General features: G+C 46.2%; 1 protein-coding gene and 1 non-coding gene across 2 annotated transcripts in view; both read right to left on the bottom strand.

Annotated features, from left to right (window-relative positions):
- The window catches only part of LOC126518733 (uncharacterized), a 109,551-nt gene that overhangs the window by 64,180 nt on the left and 19,690 nt on the right, over positions 1–25,681 (bottom strand). Inside the window, exon 3 of the mRNA XM_050168502.2 lies at positions 9,197–9,242. Coding sequence (XP_050024459.1) covers positions 9,197–9,242 — 46 coding nt within the window. The remainder of the gene's footprint in view (positions 1–9,196; positions 9,243–25,681) is intronic.
- Positions 9,830–10,012, bottom strand: LOC126518775 (U2 spliceosomal RNA). Its single transcript, XR_007596479.1, has one exon. It is a non-coding gene; the product is annotated as a U2 spliceosomal RNA (small nuclear RNA).

The raw sequence follows: 25,681 nt of genomic DNA, 5'->3' as shown, positions 1-25,681 counted from the left end.
CACGCTTCGCCTCGTCCAGGCTCTGGTGATCAGCAGAATCACGTATAGCATGCCGTATCACTATCACTCGCTAAACAAACGCGACCAAGAACAACTCGATGCCATCATCAGAGGCGTGTACAAAACGGCCCTGGGTCTCCCTGTCACCACCTCAAACGAGAAGTTAGCTGCCCTCGGGATCCACAACACCTTCGCTGAGCTGTCGGACGCGGTTATGGCTTCGCAAAAGGCCAGACTACAGAACACGGCGGCGGGCAGAGCCATCCCCCACCGGACCGGAACGGCAACTGAGCTCCGTGCCCTCGATGGGCAACGATCACTCCCGCCTGAGGTCAGAGGCAAGATCAAGGCGAACCCGATACCGAAGCACATGAGCCATGAACTCCATGAAGGACGACGCAAGGCTCGCGTCGACAGACAGCGCCGACAATTCAAGGGTGACCCGTACGTAACGTACGTGGACGTGGCGGCGTACCCTGTAGGGGGCCTCTTCGCGGTAGCCGCCGTGAACGGGAGAGACAACTCCTTGACTCTCGCGGCCTCCGTAAGGGCAGAGACCCCAGCTGCGGCTGAAACCATAGCTGCGGCGCTGGTAATAAAGCAAGAAGACAGGGTAGGCAGGGAAGTCCATGTCGTTACCGACTCGCAACAGGCCTGCCGTAACTTTACCAACGGACGAACACCGCTGCTGGCGGCTCAGATTCTAGGCCCGAGGCTGCAGGAATACCACCAAATCACGTGGACGCCGGGCCACGCGGGTCTGGAGGGGAACGAGAGGGCGAACGCCCTAGCTCGAGCGCTAATCAACCGAGCGGGGCAAGACGAATCGTCTCATCAATCCCCACCATTTACCTTCATGCCCCTGCCGTCCAATTACTGCGACCGACTCGAGATCCAGCGACTCGACCGCAGGATTTATCCTCCGCCTCACAGAAAGCTCAGCACTGAGGATGCTGTAGCTCTCCGATTTATTCAGACAAACACATTTCCTAACCTACACAAATACAGTAAAATGTTCCCGCATACACATCGCGGCATCTGCCCCTGGTGCGGCGACACACGCCCTACACTCTTCCACATCTCGTGGGGGTGCGGGGGCAAACCTCAACACTTAAAGACGCCTAGCACGTCATTTGAGCGGTGGGAGGTACAGCTGACCGGCGATACCCTGGCGGGACAAGAAGCTCTCGTCCAGCAAGTACGTCGAGCAGCCATGGCCAGTGGAGTCCTGGAATGAGGACACCACCCACTCGACCTCATAGCAACCACCTCGATGGTTCGAATAAATGTTTTTTTCTCTCTCTCTCTCTTCTTGTGACGTGCTGTCCCATCCTTCGACACTTCGGCGATGCGGCTCCCAAAGAAGTTCATAGGGACGCTTGCGGTATTGGCATCGGCGCTGTCCTGATCCAACAGGTCGACACCAAGGAACACGTCGTCACCTACGCGAGTCGCTCTTTAAGTAAGTGCGAGCGCATCTACCCCGACACCGAGGAAGAATGTCTTGCAGGGATTTTCGCAGTACCGCGCTTCCGGTCATACCTTTGGTTTGGACGCCCATTCTCTCTGCTGGCTCGTTACTCTGCGTGATCCGCCGGGAGGGCTTGTGCGTTGGACGCTTCGTTTACAGGAATATGACTTTAGCGTTTCTTATAAAAACTGCCGACGGCAAGCCGACACTGACTGCATCTCGCGCTTGCCGCTTCCAACGAGGTTCTGCAACGTGGACGACTTCGACCACTAAATCGCATCACTGGGGCCAGGAGTAATTGATATAAATACCTCCAAGATTGAGCAGCAAAAACACAGAACTTTAGAGTCACTGCTCAATACTGCAAGAAAATAGGCACCGTCCACTCGTTTCTGCGTTCGTGATGGGGTTCTTTACAAAAAGAAGTATTCTGCTACAGGCCTAGGATATTTTCTAGTGGTGCGGGTGAGTCACCGTGTCTCCCTCTTGGGCTGTATGCATGACTATCCAACATCTGGTAATTTCGGATCTCAACTGACGCTCTACCGCGTTCAATAAAGGTTCTACTGGCCTAAAATGCGCCAGACTACCGACCACTACGTATCCAGCTGAAACGAGGGTCAACGTCACAAGTGTCCGACGAGTGCTCCTCCTGGTCGACTACATCCAGTGCCACCCCTCAGCACTTCGTTTGAGCAAGTGGGCATCGATCTTCTGGGTCCTTTCCCGCGGTCAGCTGAAGGGAACCACTGGAATGTCGTGCGTGCCGATCACTTGACGGGCTACTGTGAGACAGCTGCGATACCATGGGCTACGGCAACCGAATTCGATTTCCCTGCTGCGTTTTGTCATTCTCTGACAAGGACCTCCCAGAGTCACCATCAACGATTGTGGGCGCCAGTTCACTACAGACGTGGTCAAAGAGATGTTTCGTCTATGTGCCTCAAGTTTTCGACATTCAACCCCGTATCATTCACAAACAAATGGCCTTATGGAACGCATGAACATAGCTCTTACTAACATGATGTCCATGTATGTCACGTCAGATCATAACAACTGGGATAGCATGCTACCTTTCATTAGGTACGCATTTAACACCTCACAGTACGAAATTACGGGTTACAGTCCCTTCTTTCTTTTTTATGCTCATCCGCCTCGTTACACACTAGACACAATCTTCCTCTTTTTGTATCTTTGTATATCCTACACCGTCTCTCTTGCTGAAGAGGACACCATGACTTGCTTCTTTGCGCACTCTTATTTCACAAGACCGCTCGATGGCACGCTACGAGCGCCGAGGCCAACAAGTGATAAACGAACCCGGGGACTTAGTTTCTTTGGAAAACAACAAGAAAACGTGTATTATGTGAAAACTGCTGGTCCACTATGTTGCACCCTATCTTATTACTGATCGTAAATTCGAATTAACCTACCGCATAGTACACCTCACGTCAAATGGCCGACGGTCAGCAAAGACGGACCTTTCACATGTAGCCCGTATAAAGCCCTTTATTTCTCGACAACCTGTTTGACCTGTCCGGCGGGGTTTGTCTGTGCGCAGAGAAATGTCACACTCTTACGTACGTAGTGGGTTTACGCATCAACCGTATGTGGGGCAGCCAAGACAGGTGAAGGAGGAGGACGACGTGCCGCGCGCTAGCTTAATTTCGATAGGCGCTCAACTGATCAAGGCCGTCACGTCTAACTGTACCTGGCTTGTTAATGAACGCCTGATATATATATATATATATATCATGGAACTCGTTCCACGTCCGCCGCCAAGGTCTGGGAGTGGGGGCGCTGGCTAACACTCCCAGGGTTCTACTAGTACACATAAATACCCAAGAAAGTGGATGGGGAAACGCCGCCGCGGTAGCTCAATTGGTAGAGCATCGCACGCTACATGCGAAGGTTGTGGGTTCGGTTTCCACCTGCGGCAAGTTGTTTTTTCATCCACTTTAATTTCCATTAATCTATCGTTACTTTACTTCATTTATTAAGCACATGCAATTTCCCCTATGTTGTCCTTGGTGTCAGTGTTTGTTGGCTTCTCATTATATGACTAACAAATGTCGGGTCCCTCGGTTAACCCCCTTTCTTCTCGTTTATATATATATATATATATATATATATATAACGTAGAAATCTGCTACGTATAAATTGTCTGACGGAGTATTCAATTGTTGATCTTGGAACTCCTCCAAGATCGTCTAGGCTTTTGAGTGACCGTTCGAAACCACTTAACATCTCATAGCCTGAGACTCATACTTCGGTTCTATGGTCGTATGTCATTCTCGCAGATGTGACAGCTCCAATGAAGTTTGAGAGGATCTAGATTGTAAGATTACTTAAGTGAGCGTCAAAGACGATGGAGGAACTCGCTAAATATAACAACGTAGACATAGTAGGTAATAGTTGATATTCGAACTCATCCTGAAAGAAGGTCAAAGCCAAGATCCTCTTAGCGTTTAAGTCGGTACCCAAGACAACTTACAGGCTCATTGAGTGAAAAACACACTTTAAATTGCTCAGTGATTCACGTGACTGCGACTCCTCCGAGATATTCGACAAAACAATGATTATTTGAATGCTTTATTGACTGTTTTACGATAACGTAGGAATTCGCTGAATAAAACAGCTTTAACTTAGTATGCCATTCAGGTACGCTCGAGGTCTTGAGGCATTCCGTATGCAGGGTGGCCAGTTTTTCTAGAACAATCTGCCCGCCATCCTTCAACAAATCTGCTGTTACCTGATCCTTCCCAGCAGCCTCCCCCCTTTTCATAGCTCCCAAGGCTTTCTTTACTTCTTCCGGCGTTACTTGTGGGATTTCAAATTCCTCTAGACTGTTCTCTCTTCCGTTATCGTCGTGGGTGCCACTGGTACTGTATAAATCTCTATAGAACCCCACAGCCACTTCAACTATCTCATCCATATTAGTAATGATATTGTCGGCTTGGCCTCTTAACGCATACATCTGATTCTTGCCTATTCCTAGTTTCTTGACTGCTTTTAGGCTTGCTCCGTTCCTGAGAGCATGTTCAATTCTATACATATTATACTTCCTTATCTCAGCTGTGTTACGCTTGTTGATTACCTTGGGAAGTTCTGCCAGTTCTATTCTAGCTGTAGGGTTAGAGGCTTTCATACATTGGCGTTTCTTGAGCAGATCTTTCCTCTCCTGCGATAGCTTACTGGCATGCTGTCTAACGGAGTTACCACCGACTTCTATTGCACACTCCTTAATGATGCCCATAAGAAGATTGTCGTTCATTGCTTCAACACTAAGGACCTCTTCCTGAGTTAAAGCCGAATACCTGTTCTGTAGATTGATCCGCATTTCCTCTATTGTACTTCTTACCGATAACTCATTGATCCACTTCTTGTCTACCAGTTTCTTCCGTTCCCTCCTCAAGTCTAGGCTAATTCGAGTTCTTACCATCCTATGGTCACTGCAGCGCACCTTGCTCAGCCCGTCCACTTCTTATATGATGCCAGGGTTCGCGCAGCGTATAAGGTCTATTTCATTTCTAGTCTCGCCATTCGGGCTCCTCCACGTCCACTGTCAGCTATCCCGCTTGCGGAAGAAGTTATTCATTATCCGCATATTATTCTGTTCTGCAAACTCTACCAATAACCCTCCCCAGCTATTCCTAGAGTGTATGCCATATTCCCCCACTGACTTGTCTCCAGCCTGCTTCTTGCCTACCCTGGCATTGTAGTCGCCCATCAGTATAGTGCATTTTGTTTTGACTTTACCCATCGCCGATTCCACGTCTTCATAGAAGCTTTCGACTTCCTGGTGATCATCACTGGAGGTAGGGGTGTAGACCTGTACGACCTTCAATTTGTACGTCTTATTAAGTTTCACAACAAGACCTGTCCCCCTCTCGTTAATGCTATAAAATTCCTGTATGTTACCAGCTATATACTTATTAATCAGGAATCCGACTCCTAATTCTCGTCTCTCCGCGAAGCCCTGGTAGCATAGGACGTGCCCGCTTTTATATGATTCTTTTGTCCTCCTAACTTCACTGAGCCATAATATATTCCATTTACTGCCCTCTAATTCCTGCAATAGCACTGCTAGACTCGCCTCACTAGATAACGTTCTAGCGTTAAACATTGCCAGGTTCAGATTCCAATGGCGGCCTGTTCAGACCCGGGTATTCTTAGCACCCTCTTCTGCGTCATAGGTCTGACCGCCGCCGTGGTCAGTTGCTTCGCAGCCACTGAGGGCCGGGGTTTGATTGTTGTATTCATAAAGGAGGTTGTGGTCAAGTACTGCACCAGGGTGGGCAATCCTGCTCTGGTGAGGGAGGGCGTTACCGGTTCTGGTCACTTGGATCAGGCAGGCCTGTTTTATGCAATTTTATGCACACGCGGATTTTTTTTTAATCCGGTGGAAAATTGCGCGGCAGGGGAATTCGAGCCACGGTCCGCGAGGCAGATACTCTACCTATACGCCACCACTGCACCCAGGTCACAAGAGGCACCCATTAGTGCTATTGGCCCTTTACCGTGAACATCAACGAAGCAAAGATCATTTCAGGGTTTGAGTGGACATCGAAGACAACGTGGTATCTCCCTGAGTGAACCGCACACTTCCGATTTCTCATCTCATCCTCACGACTATTACTGTTGCCTGAGCGTCGACCAAACCAAGATTCTTTCATTGCTTCAGGAAGTCTTTCATGATAACGTAGAAATAAACTGAATATAACAACTGGAGCATAGTACGGTATCAGCTCTATTCCGCCTCCACCTCGAAGATTAACAAAGCGAGGATTTTCTGGGGATTCGATTGGACTTAAAAGACAATTTGAAATTCCACTGCGAGGAACGCGCACCCCCAATTTCTCGTGTCATTCTCTCAACTCCTACTGTTGCCAGGACGTCAACAAAACCAAGATTTTTTAATTGCTTGAGGGAGTCTTTCCGGATGATCAAGGAATTGTTTCAATATACCAGCTTCCACACGGTACGTTATTAGTGCTATTTGTATGCACCTCCAAGGTTAAGAAGCGAAGATCACCTCAAGCTTTGGTTGAACATCCAAGACAACTTGAAATCTTCCTGAGTGGAACACATACTTCGGATTCCTGAGATCATTCTCGCAACTGCTACTGTTGCAGGAACGTCGATAAAACCAAGATTTATTTATTGCTTTAGTGAGGCTTTCACAATAACGTAGGAATTCTTTCAATATACTAGCTTGAACGTTGTACGTAATTAGCGCTATTGGGTCTCCATTTCGAAGTTTAACAAATCAAGGATCGTCTGAGCATTTGATTTAATATCGAAGACAATTTGAAGCCTCCAATTTCTCATGTTATATCACGCCTAGTTCGGTCTCCAGGAGATGGACAAAACGAAAATTCTTCGATTGATTTAGTCAGTGTTTCAAGACAACGTAGAAATTCACTGAACATAACATGAACTTTGTACGTAATTAGCGCTATCAGGTCTCCAGCTGAAGGATGAACAATGCGAAGATCATCTAAGTGTCTGAGTGGGCATCCAAAAGAACTTGAAACGTCCCTGAGTGGAACGCACACTTCGAATTTATCATCTTATCCTCGCGACCACTACTGTTGCCAGAACCTCGAGAAGACCAAGATTCTTCTATTTCTTTAGTGAGTCCTTCACAATAACATAGGAGTTCTTTCACTATAACAGCTTGAACGTAATACGTTATTAGCACTATTGGGTGTCCACCTCAACGATTATCAGAGCGAAGATCATCTGAAGGTTTGGGTGGACCTACAAGATGATTTGAAATATCCCAGAGTGAGACGCACACTTCGAATTCCTCGTGTCATTCTCGCGACTACTGCGGCTGTCAGAACGTCGACAAAACCAATATTCTTCGATTGCTTTAGTGTATGTTGCATGATTTTATAGTAATTTGTTTATATACCACCTTAAAGTAGTACACAATTAGCGCTATTAGATATCCATTTCGAAGATTAACAGATCGAGAATTGTGTGAGGATTTCATTGGAAATCGAAAACAGTTTAAAATCTCCCTGAGTGGAGCGCGCCCTTCGAATTTCTCATGTCGGTCTCAAGCTTAGTACTGTTTCCAGGAGATCGACAAAACCAAGATTCCTCCTTTGTTTTCGTAGGAATTCGCTGCATATAAGAACTTCAATTTAGTTCGTAATTAGTGCCATCGGCTATTTCTCTCCCTGATTAACAAAGCGAAGATCACCTGAATGATTGAATATTTATCCAAGATAACTTGAAATTTCCCTTATTAGAACGCACATTTGGAATTTATCATGTAATTCTCGCGCCTAATACTGTTTCCAGCAGATCGGCAGAACCAAGATGCTTCGATTGTGTTAGTGTTTCCAGACAATGTAGTAATTCGCTGAATATAACAACTTCAATTTAGTACTTAGCACTATAGGGTCATTAGCTCCAAGATAAACAAAGCGAAGATCATCTGATTGATTGAGCAGGCATTCAAGATGGCCACTCAATGATACATCAATCAATGCTTGAGGCACAACACCTCAAGGAAACACGTCTCCCTGTGTGTTCTGTGTGTTATACAAACTGCAGTGGTCCACGCAAGAGAACGTGTAATATCAACTCAACACTCTCATATTGGACTAAGCGCTGAAGAAATTACACATTCGTTGCCAACATCACCGCTAATTATCGTCATTCAAAGCAAACAGCACACACAACTTTGTTTACATCGATTCCCACACTGCGTGGGATCCGCTGATTTTTTCTTCTCTTATAAACCATGCCCTGAAAGGTCAAAGCACAATGCTCAGTTTCCTTTCAGCTTCTTCATGTACAGCCAGCTACCGCCAACGACCGCACGTGACATAACCCTACTAACTTGTGAAAACTAAGCATCGAGGATGACAAGGCCGCCGTTGACGAAGAGAGGTCCCCCTATCTAAACATAGGCCAGCCTTTCTGAAGGATCTCATCTCACTTTAAAACTGTTGAACTGCACTTTTATACTCCATATTTTGGCTCCATTCTTCATTTTAGGGTTAAGAGCTGGAGTTGAAGGATGAAAAAGTTCGGCCATCGTATGTGTGGTTTGTTCTGCGCTCATTTTCAGCTCTTGGTTTCAGCCCACGAAGCGGACGGGATAAAGTTATGTGAAATGTTGAAGTCGGTGGCTGCTTCAAATAGCCATGGTTAAACGTTTCAGCCGCTGTTTACACAATTGTTCACGCTGGGATAGTGCATGAACAGAAACAGTATTGATGAGGGTAATGATATTTGAAATTTGTCGCATGCATCTTGAAAAACTTCGTATTAGAATTGTGCCGGAAGTTTGTATAAAGTGTGCAAAATGTTTTACTAGCACGAGTGGAAAGGTTGTCGGTTCGGTAATTTTGGACGATGTGGGTTTTATCGTTGTATGTATGGCTCCGCTTTTTCATTGTTTTCCACAGTGTGCGCACTATTTATAATTAGAGAGTGGCTGGATAAGTGCTTTTGAAGCCTGCTAGACATGAAACCGTTAATCTCCTCACATCTGATGTTCCTATTGTGAGCACTATCATACCTGTCACATTCTGTGGACCTGAGAAAACTCTCTATTTACGAAAAATTTTTCGTGACTTCTGCACCTGTACATCTTTTGTGATTTTGGAGATGTAAGAAATGCTGTGCAAATAAGTTTTTAATTGAAGGAATTATTGGAGGCCTTAAAGTTGTCACCAACGTATTCCTGGCTAAACATCTTACCTGATATTTTGAGAAACCAGCCAGCCTCGCATCATACTCGGTTTCCCTAAAAAGGATAAAAATATGCCATTAGAGAATCTGTGATTCTCGGCGACACTCAACCATTACCGAGAGCTGCACTGTGCGAGTCACCGCTCACATAACGTCCAGCTGGGACTCTTGAGATATAACTGGACGAATAAGTGAATGAATAATGCTATAAGTGGGCTGCAACAGTATACAGTTTCTTAAAATTAAGAATTCTTATATATATAACAAATAATAATTTGGATATATATATATATATATATATATATATATATATATATATATATATATATATCATGTGTGGCAAACTGCCGAAATTTCCTCATTAATCTGGTTTACTAGAACACACGGACTTACATTACTTACAGTAATTACCAAAATTTTACTAAGCTGCGTTCGAACGATATACTTCAGCACACATAGAGCAATAAGCGAACTGAAGCGAGTAAGTTCACAGGAAAATCAACCTAAAGTGAACTTTGAAAGTCACCGGTTTTGAGATAAGCGCTGCCAAACTTGTGGTGAAAATGTACTGTTGTTCCACTTACTTTTACAGCGAAGCTGTTTATGGCTAGGGTTCCTGGCATTTATGTTCTGCGCAAGCAAAAACCGTCGCCTGATCCCGAAGATAGCGCATAGCGGGCCGACACGCGGCGGAGGTGAAGCAGGCTTCAAGTACTCCGCCAACTTGCCAAAATAAGTTCAGTATCTTGGGTGCAAATGCAACCCGTATCGCATATTAAGCTGACAAGAACAGATACTACACATTGACCCGCGTCTGCCATATATAAATTCGCTCCGCCCTTTCTTTGTCGGCCTTCCAGGGGCTTGCATATCCAGTTTCCTTTCCTTGCGCTCTCCCGTGGTGGCGGTCTCGTCGAATGGTCACGCGTGTCTACTTTCCTCCGGCTCCTCGGGGTGGCGTTCCTGTCGTCCACGCGATTCTCTTTAAAAGAACACTCCCTCTGTGTCGTGTGCTATAAAGCTTCGCTGGTCGTCGAGCTTCACAGAATGCAATGGCTCATAATTTTTTTTAAATAAAGCTTTTTTTTACGCGTTCAACCTTCAAGTTAGGTAGAACACGAATAACTTTCATCTAAAAGTTTGGGAACGCTTGTCTCGAAACTTGTGTCGTCCTCAAAATTAATTCCATTTGTATATGACTTTCATAGTCACCGGCTATAATTCGTGACTTGACATATGTGCCATGAAGTAGTTAGCTTGAAAGTTATTTAGCCAATTATTTTTCAGCTTCACAGATCGTTTTATTTGCTCGTGGAAATAATGTCTGCCTCTAAAACTTAATCTAGCTTTAGAAGTAGAAATTTCTTAATGGCATTGTTGCTTTATAATAAATACTGTGCAAAATGAAGTACCATCCCGTATACAAGTTCCGGCACATGCCAGCTTGTGAGTCAACTCTGCACAACGTAATTAAAAGAAATTGAGAACACGGACACTGCTGCCCCCATGAATTGAGCCCTCGCTCCAGCTTTCAGGAGTATCTTTTTGCTATATTTTCTAGTACTCGAGTGATTCCGCATAGGATTACTTTGGCACATTCATTCACGTGCACTTGGTAGTTGTTTTTCTTGTTTTACCGGCGAAAGAAGGCACGCTCACATTGGCAATGCAGTGCGTGATAGATTGGAGAGTTTCTTTAGCAGATGGTGGATGAAAACGGGTGCGCTATCAATACTTGCGCAGTGGGAAAGGTGGTGTGGATGTAGTGGTAAGCTTAGAAGTACGGGCCTGTTAATATTCCAAATATCGCAAATAAATTCAACACCCTTTCTGATGCGAATAAATCATAACTGGGAAATTCAGGGTTGCATGTTGTCGACTATTCCCTTTGTTCGCATACTTGTGAGATACAACAACGGTCTTTGCAGGTAACGGGGCGCAACACTGTTGCACATGCCTCGTCTGAATAATTCCGCTGCAGGATGACCGCAGTTGTTGCACAGGGACCTACATTTTTGGCAAATACATGGAGGAGGTCACTTATGCAAAACATTTACTAGGTGCAGAGCAGCATATGTGGCATTATGCAGTATATGAATGCACTGTCTCTATTTAGACAAAGCAATTTGTTATTTGGCCTTTCTCACCAAGTTTGTATGCCTTCAAACGACTCTGTGTGCTTGGATTGCAGTTAGCTCCATCGACTAGAACTAAAGTCTAAAACAAATTCGGGCCGAAACCTCCCTACTTGAGAATCGTCACATAGTGAGTAGTATTCTTTCTAGTTACTTATTCGTATCAGAGCATTAACTGTTTTCACCTTCCGCTGCCATTCCATAGACTGTTTCATTTGTTCCACCTATGCTCCCTTGCAACAAAGTCAATTGCACACCAACCAGCTGTGACGCCTGTCTTTGCTGAGAAAACCTCCCCAAGTCACACTCACAATGCGGAACCACTTGAGAGCGGCTTTTTTTGTGTGCATCACCGCCTCTTACAGGACGTGTATGAATTGCCACTGGCGCATTCATACACCAATTGTGGCTATTAAAGTGCTTTGCTTTGCTCAACCCCAGCATGCGCTCAATGTGTTCTATGTGCCAGTTTTTGCCTGACTGTTTCCCGAAATGGAAGGATATATTACAATTACACACGAATAATAATAATACCATATATCTTGACGACTTACACAAGTCAGCCAGCATTCTTGGTTTTGCAAACCCTGCATTTATTCTTGCCCTTTACAAAAACGTAAAATGCCTCAGAAAAATATCTGTTCTTACCCGTGTTCCTGGGACCACTATGAGTCCCATGTGTGACAAGAATAGTTCAAGGGCGGGTTACAGGTTCCCAAGCCAACCGGGGTAGGTGCAATTGAGCTTTTGAGCTTGGACCCTTTCAGCAATATTACCGGGATGGGCCCACAGGATTTTTTCTGTTGCCGGACGCCGAAAAAAACTACAGAAGTTTAGTCATATACAGCTTTCGCTGTATTACTTAAAATGATATTCTGTGGTTTACGTGCCAAAACCAAGATATGATTATGAGGCACGCCGTAGCGAGGGGCTCCGGCATATTTTGACCCCCTGGATTTCTTTAACGTGCACCCAATCCACAGTACATGGACCTTATTGTGTTTCTTCCCAGTCGAAACGCGGCCGCCGCGGCCTTGATTTGATCTCGCCACGGTATTGAGAAAAGCTACTCCAAAGAATACCTCGTACGCTATGATGATCTCCCCAGTAAACTCATTTTAAGGAATCTCGAGCTTCATAAATGAAAGATTCTGCACGTAATACGTGTATACACTGGACATATTAATATGCAAATTCCAAGCTAATGCTTCACACTATGTGACAATCCCCTAGTTTCTGCCTCAATTTTTTATGCTTATCATATGTGAAGTGTTGCGGACAACTGCCTAGAACAGTTGGCGTTTCCATATTGGTATATGGCGTTGCTAATTGAAACCCTAACGACAAGTCACTGTTCGTTTCGAAAAACGAACCAAAACAGCTGAAATGCACTTTGTTGGTAACAGATGGCACCACTTGTTTTTCGTTGCACAGACGAATTCCTGGACATCTAGCCGCAGAATGCTACACATTAAATGTTTACACCGTTTGGGACTAAGCTATTCATCAGAGGTTGCCTGTCTGGTCATTAGATGTCTTCTTTAGGTCAGGAATGGCCGGTGCATTTTCAGAATTAAATAACATTCTATACAGAAAAGTAGTCACCGCAGAGTTTCCAAAAAAGGAAGCGCAATCAAGACGGATGACAATTATTGTTTTGGCACAAGATACATTCTTAAGGATGTGAAGAACTTTTGGAGTGAACGCTCTACTTCTTGCAACCGCGAGGTGCGGTTCTAGCTTTTCATGTTGTAATTGGCAATGTGCGCTAGTTGTGACTGTATTTTCATTTTGATGTAATTTACTAGGTTCTCAAAGGATCTGCCCTCCAGCTATTCAGGGAATTACAAGCATCAAATGCTGTACTGTGGTCTTTTATTATGTGCTTCCTCATATCAAATAAAACAATTGAATTGCACCTCGTGTAGTCTGGAAGTGGATTTATATTATTATAATGGAAAATATTTTAATATACCGTGAATATTATTAGGAATTATTCATCGTTCTCACATTATCAACCATCCAACCAGACACCATTGCTCGTAGTGACGTACACATTAATGACATTAACATTACTGAAGAAGGTGTGTTGAACTTAGTATTGAAATTCAATATTAAGAAGTCTGCTGGGCCAGATGGCATTCCGAACTTGTTTTTGCTACGGTACTCATTATGGACCTGTCGCTACCTCACTGTCATATTTCGCAAGTGCCTGGCATCCTCTACATTACCCTCATCCTAGAAAATGGCTCATGTTCTTCCTTTATTCAAGACCGGGGACAAACACGTTTTATCTAATTATAGACCACTTTCTATAATATCTCATTCGTGTAAAATCTTAGAGCATATTGTAACGGATACGAAAGCGCGGACAAGAAGAGAGAAGAGAAGACGAAGAGAACGAAGAGTTTGAGAGGCCGGGCTGCGCTACGATCACGCTACGATTATCATCCATCGCCTGTAAATGAAACCATTTCTTCGCAACTCTTCGTAACAGTTGTGGTGGAGGTGCTGGGTAATCGACACCCGAAGACGGAGGCTGAAGCAGAAGTTCTTCGACGGAGCCGTCGCCTTGCTGGCCTCCCACCGAATCTACCGGAGTTGAATATGTCCCACGACGCAGACGAACAACGGCCCATTCCAACAGCTGCGCCGACAAGTTCAGTTCTACAACTGAGAGATGCGCGTCCCTTCGCCGGAAGATCGGACGAAGACGTCGAGTAATGGCTCATCCATTATCACCGGGTGAGTGCCGCCAACAAGTGAAACAGCGCTTCTCAGCTTTCGAACGTCGTGTTCTTTCTAACGGATACTGCGTTGTTGTGGTTCGGCAATCACGAAGAAACGTTTACAACATGGGGAAGATTTGTTTCCGAAATCAAAGAGCGATTCGGCGACTCCGCGAAGAAAAAGAAAAGGGCAGAACAGACGCTACTGCAACGTGCGCAAGTGCCAGGCGAAACCTGCACGACCTACATTGAGGAGGTAATAAAACTGTGTAGGGTGGTGGACTCTGTAATGTCTGAGGAAGACAAAGTCGGGCACATCCTGAAAGGAATTGCCGAAGACGTTTATAATTTCCTCATCGCAAAAGACAACCTGGCTTCCGTCGCTGACATCATTCGGCACTGTCGCACTTTCGAGCAACTGAAGACGAGGCGCATCACGCCGAAGTTTGGCAGGCTAGCCAATGTGACGACAGTTGCAAGCGTGGACAGCAACCAGCCCCTCGATCTAGCATCAACGATCCGACAAATAGTTCGGGAAGAGCTGAGCCTGCACGCGCAAGTGACACATCCAGGCACTCATAGCTTCCGCCTACCACCAGATTCCGAGCCAAACATGGCATCCTTCTCCCTGTATCCTGCGGTGGGGGGCACTGAGGATTATGAACTAGCGCCCCGACAGCAGCCACGTCTCTACGACAGAGGCCCTACTTACGACGCTCGGCCACAACGAGAGCAGCCGCGTTTTTACCCCCGAGGCCCTGGGACCTCTGTCAGGCCGCGACAAGAACAGCACCGACCCTACTACCACGACGTGATTTATGAACTATATAATGGATTTCAGCGAGCAGCAGAGACACGTTATCCACATGACAACGAACTTTCTCGCCGCCCGCAGCAGCCTAGCATCGGTTTCGAGGAAGATGCTGTGAACCGCGACCCTCCCGTGTGCTACAACTGCGGTTCCACAGGCCATATAGCTCGGTATTGTCGCCAAGGCCGTCAATCACGAAGGACACCACCGATGTTCTCGCCACCCAGAACCCGTACTTCATATGACTTGCGGACGACCGATTTGCTTCCAATGGACCACTTCTCACACGCCACCAGACGCAGCGATTCGCCAGCTTCTTAGCGGAGTTTGACGCCACCAAGTAATCGTCCCCGTCGCTCTCCGTCCCCTCGGCGCCGTTCTTCGTCACCGCCGCCGGGAAACTAGCATCCGCGGCCAATGGAGGTGTGGTCGCCGGACGGTCTTTGCAAGAAATACCTCTGTCTGTTGTGATGTTCAAAAACAAAGTGAATGTCTCGATTGGCGGAATACCGACCATAGCGTTAGTTGATACTGGGGCGACTGTGTCTGTGATGAGCCTCGCTTTCAGAAACCGTCTAGGCCACAAAGTTATGTTTTCTTGGAACGACGGTATTACCTTTCGTGGAGTAGGCGGCGAGTGGCTTCATCCCCTTGGTGTTTGTGCTGTAAGTGTTTTGTGTGCTGGGAAAGTGTTTGTGTCGGAATTCCTTGTTCTTTTTCGTTGTTCGCACGATGTTATTCTTGGTATAGATTTTCTTGAACAGTGCGGCGCTTCCTTGGACTGTGGTTGTGGCGAAATATCATTGAACAGGTTATTTATCTCAGCACAGTCCGAACAAAGCTCGGGTGATGAAGACAGGCACACAGACACTCTCAGTGTTCTTGATGAAGTGATTGCGCCATCGTGGTGCCTGACACCCGTTCGTGTTTCTACAACTACTGCTGATGCTGATTGTGTTGACCTTGTAGTTAGGCCTTTTCGCATAAACTGTGCTAAAAAAGATATACTTGTGCCCAGCTATGTCGTGTGCATGACGAAAGGAGTCGCCACATTGTGGGCGCTGAACTGTTCCGCCACGCCGGTTGTCCTTCCTCGCGGTATGAAAATCGCTCTCTTCGATACAGCCGTATGTAGCTCAATAGCGGCACTAACTACGGACGTTTCTACAGCTTGCTCTCCTTGCGATAATCGTCATTCTGAAGAGCTAATGCTCGGCATGATCAGCAAGGCTCCCGGTACATCGGAACGGCAAGCGCTGGTACAGGCCCTTGCCAGACATGAGGCTGCATTCGACTTACCACATGGAGATGCACCCCTTCATTTACCGTCGTACCGCGCTCGTCACAGAATAGATACCGGCTCAGCACACCCCATCCGCCGGAAGCCCTACCGAGTGTCATCGTCCGAGCGCAAAGTTATTGCAGAGCAAGTCAAGGAGATGATGAACAAAGGTGTCGTTCAAGAGTCGTCTAGTCCATGGGCAGCCCCAGTAATCCTGGTGCGAAAAAAAGATGGCTCCTGGAGATTCTGCGTGGACTACAGACATCTAAACACAGTGACGAAGAAGGATGTATATCCAGTACCGCGAATCGATGACGTCATTGATTGCTTACACGCTGCTTCTTACTTTTCAACACTTGATTTGCGATCGGGGTATTGGCAAATACCTATGGACCCTGCCGACAGGGAAAATACCGCTTTCGTGACTCCAGATGGCCTGTTCGAATTTAATGTTATGTCTTTTGGCCTTTGCAATGCTCCTGCCACCTTTGAAAGATTCATGGACACAGTATTACGTGGTCTAAAATGGGAGATATGCATGTGTTACCTGTGCATGTTACCGGTACCGGCGATATGGAAACACGCACGAATAATGATGATCCCTAAACCGGGAAAGAAATTGGCAGTTGAAAACCTCAGACCCATATCGCTCACGTCCTGCCTCGGCAAGGTGTACGAAAAAATTATAAACACGAGACTACAGAGACACTTGGAAGATAACAAACACCTGCCGGACACCGTGTTCGGTTTCCGCGCAGGCCTGTCAACACAAGATGTGCTACTTCAAATCAAGGAAGAAGTCCTCAGTAACGTTTCCCGCAGCGGCGAACACGTCATCCTAGCAATCGACATCAAAGGGGCTTTCGACAACGTCAGCCACCAAGGAATCCTAGAAGGGCTGGCCAACACCAACTGCGGCGAGCGAACGTACAAGTATGTTCAGAGCTTCCTGAGCCACCGCACGGCGGAGCTGAAGATGGGAGAGATCCAGACTCCAGTGTACCACCCTCCCAACAAGGGCACACCACAAGGTGCTGTCATCTCTCCCACGCTGTTCAACGTCGCCATGATCGGTCTCGCAAGCAAACTGCAGGACGTAGCAGGTCTTCGGCACGCAATCTACGCAGACGATATAACGCTCTGGACCACAACAGGGTCCCTCGTTGAAAAAGAAGGACGGCTGCAAACTGCAGCAAATCTCATCCAAGATTACGTCCGCCAACGGGGTCTACAATGCTCCCCCGAGAAATCTGAGCTCCTACGAGTCTGGCGAGGCCGGGGTAACCACACAGTCCCCACAGACCCAACAAGAAGACTCGAGGTACGCCTCAACGGGGGCCTCATACCAGAGAAGCCATTGCTGAGGGTGCTGGGCATGTGGCTGCAGTCCAACCAGCGGGCCACACACACCCTTACACTCCTTAAAACCAGTGTCAAGGCGATATCACGCGTGATCTCCCGTGTAACATCCAAGAACAGAGGCATGAAGGAAAGGGACACCCTCCGACTGGTCAGTAGCCTGGTGGTGAGCAGAATCACATACAGCCTGCCTTACTACCACCTCACACAGTCCGAGACAAAGCAGGCCGACACACTTTTGAGGATGGCTTTGAAGACCGCTCTCCGCCTGCCGATGAGTACATGAACTGAAATATTATTGGCGCTAGGGTTGCACAACACCCTAAGCGGACAGAAGCCCATTACGTCTCGCAACAGAGACTTGCGCGGACTCGCACGGGCCGGCAGGTCCTACAAACCTTGGGGTTCCCAGCAATACCAACACGAACCCAAGAAACCTGCTTGATACCTCGTCACGTCCAGGACACGTTTCACGTTGCCCCGATACCAGGCAACATGGACCCTAACCTACACTCCGGCAGGAGGAGAGCAAGGGCCCAGTACATGGAGAAAGTGTTCAGGTTCAGTACAACGGCCCGTTTTACGGACGCCGCCATGTATGGGACGAACAACAAGGGTGCAGTTGCAGTGGCATGCGACCACCGAGGCCACGTTACCTCCGCGGCATCGACCCGCCCCTGCACGATTACGGAAGCCGAAGAGTTGGCCATCGCGTTAGCCATCCGCGAGGGCCTACACGCAAACCAACCACTGACGATCCTCACGGATACCCAGCAGGCCTGCCGCAACTTCCTACAGGGTAGAATTGGAAGACCTGCTGCACAAGTCCTAGCCGGAATACTCAAGGAGGACTCTGAGGACTTCACCACCCAAACCATCATCTGGATACCGGGTCACACTGGCATCACGGGCAACCTGCAAGCCGACAGAGCAGGTCGAGGATTCGTACATAACCGAGCACTCATCACGCCGGCTGCAGAAGACCTGGACCCTGTCGACCTCGAGTATTCAGCCATCGTGAACTACCACAGAGGGCGTCGCTTGCGATATCCACCACCGCATCGAAACCTAAAGACAGAAGATGCCGCTGCCTGGCGTAGGCTCCAGACAGGCACTTACAGAAACCTACACATATTACATCGGATACACCCCACAGCCTACAGGGACGAATGCCCGTGGTGTTGGGCCACACCAACCCTATACCACATTACGTGGGAGTGCACACTACACAACATAGAACACCAAGACACAAACACAACGAGGGAGCAATGGGAGGCACTGCTGTCCAGCTCGGCCCTCGACGACCAGCTCAAGCTGATAAAGAGAGCTGAGAAGATGGCAAGAGCCAGCGGAGCCCTGGACTAAGGGCCCCGACCATTAGCGGTTTTTCTGATTATTCCTTTAATAAAGTTTATCTATCTATCTATCTATCTATCTATCTATCTATCTATCTATCTATCTATCTATCTATCTATCTATCTATCTATCTATCTATCTATCTATCTATCTATCTATCTATCTATCTATCTATCTATCTATCTATCTATCTATCTATCTATCTATCTATCTATCTATCATGTGTTACCTCGATGATGTTGTAATCTTTGGCCGCACGTTTGAAGAACATAATGAACGCCTCAGCCTGATTCTCGACTGCATTGAGAAAGCTGGACTGGTTCTAAACTCAAAAAAGTGTCGGTTCGGCGAACGTCAAACACTGGTCCTGGGACACTTAATCGAGAAGGATGGCGTCAGACCCGATCCTCGTAAGATTGAAGCGGTGAGCTCCTTCAAGTCACCGCAGACAGCACGAGAACTCCGCTCATTCATTGGCATATGTTCGTATTTCGTCGTTTTGTTCCCCGGTTTGCCGACATCATTTACCCGTTGACAAGTATTTTGCGACAAAATGCATCCTTCAATTGGACACCAGAGTGTGACGCATCATTCTCTCAACTGAAGTTGATACTAACGTCAGCACCCCTCTTGCGTCACTTCGATCCATCTTGCCCGACTGAAGTTCACACTGACGCTAGTGGAATCGGGATAGGAGCGGTGCTTGTACAACGTCACAGTGGCGCAGAACATGTTGTCGCATATGCCAGCCGTTGCCTGAGCAAATCTTAACGCAATTATACGGTTACGGAACAGGAATGCCTGGCAGCCGTTTTCGCCATACAAAAGTTTCGGTGTTATCTTTACGGTAGACCATTCAAGATTATCACCGACCACCATTCATTATGCTGGCTGGTCGGTTTGCGTGACCCCTCCGGTCGCCTCCCGCATTGGGCGCTGCGCCTCCAGGAATACGACTTTGTGGTATCGTACACGAGTGGCCGTCGTCACGCTGACGCAGACTGCCTCTCTCGGATTCCTCTTGCGACTACCGACTGCGATGCTGAGAATTTTGACGACTGTCTCGCTGCTGTTACTTTTACGTTCCCTGACGCGGCAGACTTTCAGCAAGAACAACGGAATGATGTTACCCTCGATCCGCTTTTTGTCGCCGCCCGTACTTCTAAAGGGAGCGGTCACTTTACTGTCCGTGATAAATTGATCTACAAAACTAATTACTCCGGGCATGGAGCGCGTTTCCTGCTTGTTGTCCCCGAGAGTCTCCGCTCCGCCGTTCTACGCGCCATGCATGACGATGTGACATCCGGCCATTTCGGCTTCGTACGAACGCTGCACCGCACCCAGCAGCGCTTTTACTGGCCCAAGATGTACGAAACAACCAAGCGTTATGTCGCTAGTTGCGAAACGTGCCAACGTCACAAGCGACCGACCACCGCAGCCCCGGGTTCCCTTCGGCCATTGACACCGCCCAGTGCGCCGTTCGAGCAAGTAGGCATTGACCTTTTGGGTCCATTCCCGTTATCTAACAACAAGAACCGTTGGATAATTGTCTGCGTAGACCATCTTACACGGTATGCAGAAACTGTAGCGATACCGTCTTCTACTGCTGCTTGCGTGGCGGTCTTCCTGCTGCGTTCCGTGGTCCTTCGTCATGGCCCACCACGTGTCATCATCAGCGACCGTGGTCACCAGTTCACTGCTGATGCCATTGAAGAGTTACTTCGTTTGTGCACTTCACAGTTCCGTCATTCCACGCCGTATCATCCACAGACCAATGGCTTCGTTGAAAGGACAAACAGAACGCTGACCAACATGCTTGCCATGTATGTCTCCTCCAATCATAAGAACTGGGACGACGTGCTGCCCTTCATCACTTACGCATACAACATGGCGAAGCACGAAACCACGAACTATAGCCCATTTTATCTCCTGTATGCAAGGTTACCGCGAAGCCCTCTGGACACTTTCGTACCCTTCGTACTGCACAGGGACGATTCTATATCGAAGACTTTGTGTCTCGCCGAAGAAGCCCGTCGAATAGCTCGTCTTCGTACTCTGGCCTCGCAAAGTCGGTCGAAAGAGCGATACGACGACCATCACGTACAAGTGTCGTTGGAAAAAGGTGACTTGGTTCTTCTTTGGACACCGCAACGCAAGCGTGGATTGTGCCAAAAGTTCTTGTCACAATATTCAGGACCATTTGTAGTCGCGGATCGCCTGAGCGAACTCACTTACGTCATAGCTCGCCTCCTGTGCAATGGTCGGCGATCAAGCAGAACTGAGATGACTCATATTGCTCGCCTGAAGCCTTTCTACCCTGCTTGTCCATCCTGACTCGCCCCACGGGCTTCGTCTGCTTTCGGGGAATTGTCACGGATACGAAAGGCGCGGACAAGAAGAGAGAAGAGAAGACGAAGAGAACGAAGAGTTTGAGAGGCCGGGCTGCGCTACGATCACGCTACGATCATCATCCATCGCCTGTAAATAAAACCATTTCTTCGCAACTCTTTGAAACAATATTATTTACAAACACATTAGGGAATTTCTTGAGTCACATAAGTTACTAACTAATGTCCAGCATGGCTTCAGACGAAGGTTCAGCACATTAACACAACTAAGTGAATTTACACATGACATTTGTATTAAACTCGACACGGGCAACCAAATTGACGCAATCTTCATTGACTTTTCAAAGGCATTTGATACAGTGATTCATTAGAACTTGATGTATATACTTGACGCCATCCTCAATAATCCCCGCCTTCTCAGCTGGATTTCTAGTTTTCTTTCCGATTGATCTCAATTTGTGTCCTTTAACAGAGCTAATTCCAGAGTGACAGAGGCGCCCCCAGGAGTGCCACAAGGTTCCGTGCTGGGTCCATTGCTTTTATTGATTTTTATAAATGATTTGCCTCATCACATAACCTCAAATATACGTTTGTGTGCTGATGACCTCGTTTTATATCACAAAATTTCCTAATTTCATGACAATTTACAGCTTCAAAAATAATTTTCTAATTTTAGCTCTTGGTGCGCTACCTGACAAATAATAATGACAAATAACATCCGCTTTTACTTACAAGGTAATAATACTCCAATCCAGAGCGTTAGTGAATATAAATAGCTTGGTCTTGTTTTCACACCCAGTATGTCTTGGTTGATAATAACCTCAAAAGCAGTGAAAAAGTTAGGCTATCTGCGCCGCACATTGACCACAGTCCCACTGATGTATAAATCACTAATCCAGCCTATACTAGAATCTGGTTCTCCCGTCTGGACTCCGCACAAACAGTGCGACATTAATCAGATTGAGGCCATCCAAAAGAAAGCGATCCGCTTCATAAGCCGTAGGTACGATAGGGATTTTTCACCGTATACAGCGCTTTCATCCCTAGGCTTACAACCGCTCTCAGATCGCCGACGCACGGAATCACTGAAGTTTTTGCATTGCATTATTAACTCTTCTTGTCGTATATCTTCAGATAACTATCTAACTCCTGTAAAACCATCTAAAACTAGAAGTCACCATCACCTAAACATCGCACCTTATTTAGCCCGTAGTGACACTTTTAAATATATTTCCCTGTGTAATCGAGTACTGGAGTTATTTGCCTGGTCTTACTCGTTCTCTTCCTTTAGACTTATTCCTCGCGGCCACTGAATAGTTTTGGTTTGCATTGGTTTGTATTGTTTGTATTGCCTCTATTATTTATTATTTTCATTGCTCTGCCTTTCACACCCACTCCTGCAACGTCCCGGTTGGGCTGCAGTATGTACAAATAAATAAAATAAATAAAAACATCGCACGTGTGCGTCTTCATTGATGTGCCTCTGTGCACACATGAAAGCGTCAGCAGCCTCAACTATGCCTGTTGCATCCACGGTCTTTCTCGAGTGGTATCAAAGGTCCACCTAACTGCTACGTCCCACGTGGTGGAGGGGGCTGCATGGTGATTCTAAGGCAACGTTCGAAAAACACGATGACAAATAAAAGGTAGCTGTGACGTGCCCTGACTTCAATACAAACAGTCACTCAGAAGCACATAGGTAATATATACTTTTCTTATTCCAGAGATGTCACACATCATACATTGAAAACACAAAAAACAAAAACGAAACTGTGCAAAGCTATCACTGTGAAGCATAAGTTGAGTAGTGCAGGTGCACATATAAATTAACAATCCCTAAAAGGAATGACTACTGCGACATCCAACCAGGCATCTGCCACGACACTTAAATCTAGTATTAAGGTACGCCATTTCATAATCTAAAAGGTGCAGCGAAGGTTGGCTCACGCACGTGGCGCTCTGCCTATTAAAATAAAAAGCTTCCGTCAGCTCCTTAACTCACCTCTACGGCGAAAAGAAAAATAACTGTCGTCGCTTCCATGATAGGCATGAGGCATGATCCGCATTGCTTACGATGTATAACTCAAAAAGAATATTTTTTTTATTTATTTCAAATTTCCCTGCAGTCTTCGTATGTGGTATTGGGTAAGGGGCGTCATAGTAAGAACTTAATGAGTGTATATAATCGGTACATAACAAAACATAATGTGCATACATAATAAATAGAATAATAAGGTATACACAATATTTTATACATACATTAGAGCACCGCACAAAATAATAGGTTACGGTAGTGTACATCATAGAGACACCAGATACAGTTGATTCAGTGAACAAAATACCGTTGCACAAAATTAAACATTCCATCATCCTAATATAAAAAATACAAGAATAGTAAACATAATAGCGAAATCATAAATAAAAGCAAGAGAGCGTACAGAACGCTTAAAACTGGAAAACAAAAGAAAACACATCAATCATTTTGTTCAAGTTACGCAGTGGAATATTAACTTATGAATTACTGGAATTTATCAGGATTTGTTTCGGAGACTATGGACTCAGGAATATAATCCCATATTCGGATTGCACGACGAAGCGCCGACCAATTGAATGCATGAGTGTTCCCCTAGATGCGCGGGAAGCTGAGATGAATGTGTGAAAAATGAGAGGAGTGCAGAATCACGACGAGTGCTTAAGGGCAGAAGTCATATATGAAGATTTATTTGTGGGATGCTTAATTTGTTGGGATAACAGCCTGAGCTCCACCTGGTGGCCCTATTTTGAACTGATTCTAATGAGCTGATAAGGTTGCTATGATAGTGTGACCAAATCGGAGAGGGAAATTCGAGCTGCCAGCGAACAAACGTCTCATAAGCTAGCTTGCGGACGTTGGAGAGTGAAATATGTAGGTTTCGGCGTAAGTACCCCAGTGATATTGAACCATTAGTACATATGGTAGTAATGTGAATGATCCAGGAAAGGCTTGGTAAGAGATTAATGCCTAAGTACTTGTATGAAGTAGCTGGCAAAATCTGGTCAATATTTATGTGATAAGGGAATTATGAGAGTGAGTGTTTGGGACGTTACATTGGCATTTAAATGGATTTAGAGCCACTAACAAAATTGCGCCAATCCAAATAAGCTGCAGGTTGTTTTGAAGAATGAGGTGTTCAGTGGGGCTGGTTATAGGGTGCTAAATAAGGCACTCGACTGGGAATATTCGCACTCTGGAAACTAATTGGGAAAATTATTACTGTGTATTACGGTATGATATTATTAAGATGTTACAACATGGTATTACAGTATTATAGTATGATGTGCATTGATAGCGTTACACTTTTTTCTATTGTTTTTTTGTCGGTTGATACCTTATGTGTGAGATAGCGGGGATAAGAAAAGTATATATGACCTGCGTGTTTCTGAATAAATGTTGTATTGAAGTCAGTGCATGTCACGTCGACCTCTCCTGTGTAGTCAACGAGAAGAGAGGGTGTTAACCGAGGGTCCCGATTTTTTTTAGTCATATCATAAGCCAACACACACTGACACCAAGGACAACATATGGAAAATTACTTCTGCTTAATAAATGAAAATAAAGAAACGATAAATTAATGGAAATTAAAGTGGATGAAAAGAGAACTTGCCGCAGGTGGGAACCGAACCCACAAACTTCGCACTTCGCGTGCGATGCTCTAGCAATTGAGGTACAGCGGCGTTGTTTCCCCATCCACTTTCTTGGGTATTTATGTGTACTAGTAGAACCCTGGGAGTGTTAGCCAGCGCCACCACTCACATTCCTTGGCGGCGACCGTGGAACGTCCTTTTTGCCGCAGGCGTCACGAGAACGTGATCTCCTTGGGTGAAGGCAACTGGTCAATAAACCCACACATGCGAAATGCGAAGGTTGTGGGTTCGGTTCCCACCTGCGGCAAGTTGTTTCTTTATCCACTTTAATTTCCATTAATTTATGGTTTCTTTATTTTCATTTATTAAGCACAAGTAATTTCCCTTATGTTGTTCTTGGTGTCAGTGTTTGTTGGCTTATGATATGACTAATGAAAATCGCGACCCTCGGTTAACCCCCTCTCTTCTCGTTTATTACATAACGAGGGTATCGAATCCGGCAACATTGATGCCTTCAGGTAGCATGTGTGGGTTGATTGACCAGTTGCCTTCACCCAAAAAGATCACGTTATCGTGACGCCTGCGGCAAAAAGGACGTTCCACGTCCGCCGCCAAGGAATGTGAGTGGTGGCGCTGGCTGACACTCCCAGGGTTCTACTAGGACACATAAATACCCAAGAAATTGGATGGGGAAACAGCGACGCGGTAGCTGAATTGGTAGAGCATCGCACGCGAAATGCGAAGGTTGTGGGTTCGGTTCCCACAGGCGGCACGTTGTTTTTTCATCCACTTTAATTTCCATTAATTTATGGTTTCTTTACTTTCATTTATTATACACAAGTAATTTCCC

Source organism: Dermacentor andersoni, chromosome 1, assembly GCF_023375885.2.
Source record: "Dermacentor andersoni chromosome 1, qqDerAnde1_hic_scaffold, whole genome shotgun sequence".
In the NCBI taxonomy this organism is placed as follows: domain Eukaryota; kingdom Metazoa; phylum Arthropoda; class Arachnida; order Ixodida; family Ixodidae; genus Dermacentor; species Dermacentor andersoni.
The sequence above is the reverse complement of the archived record's forward strand: the minus strand, read 5'-3'. Positions and strand labels throughout refer to the sequence as shown.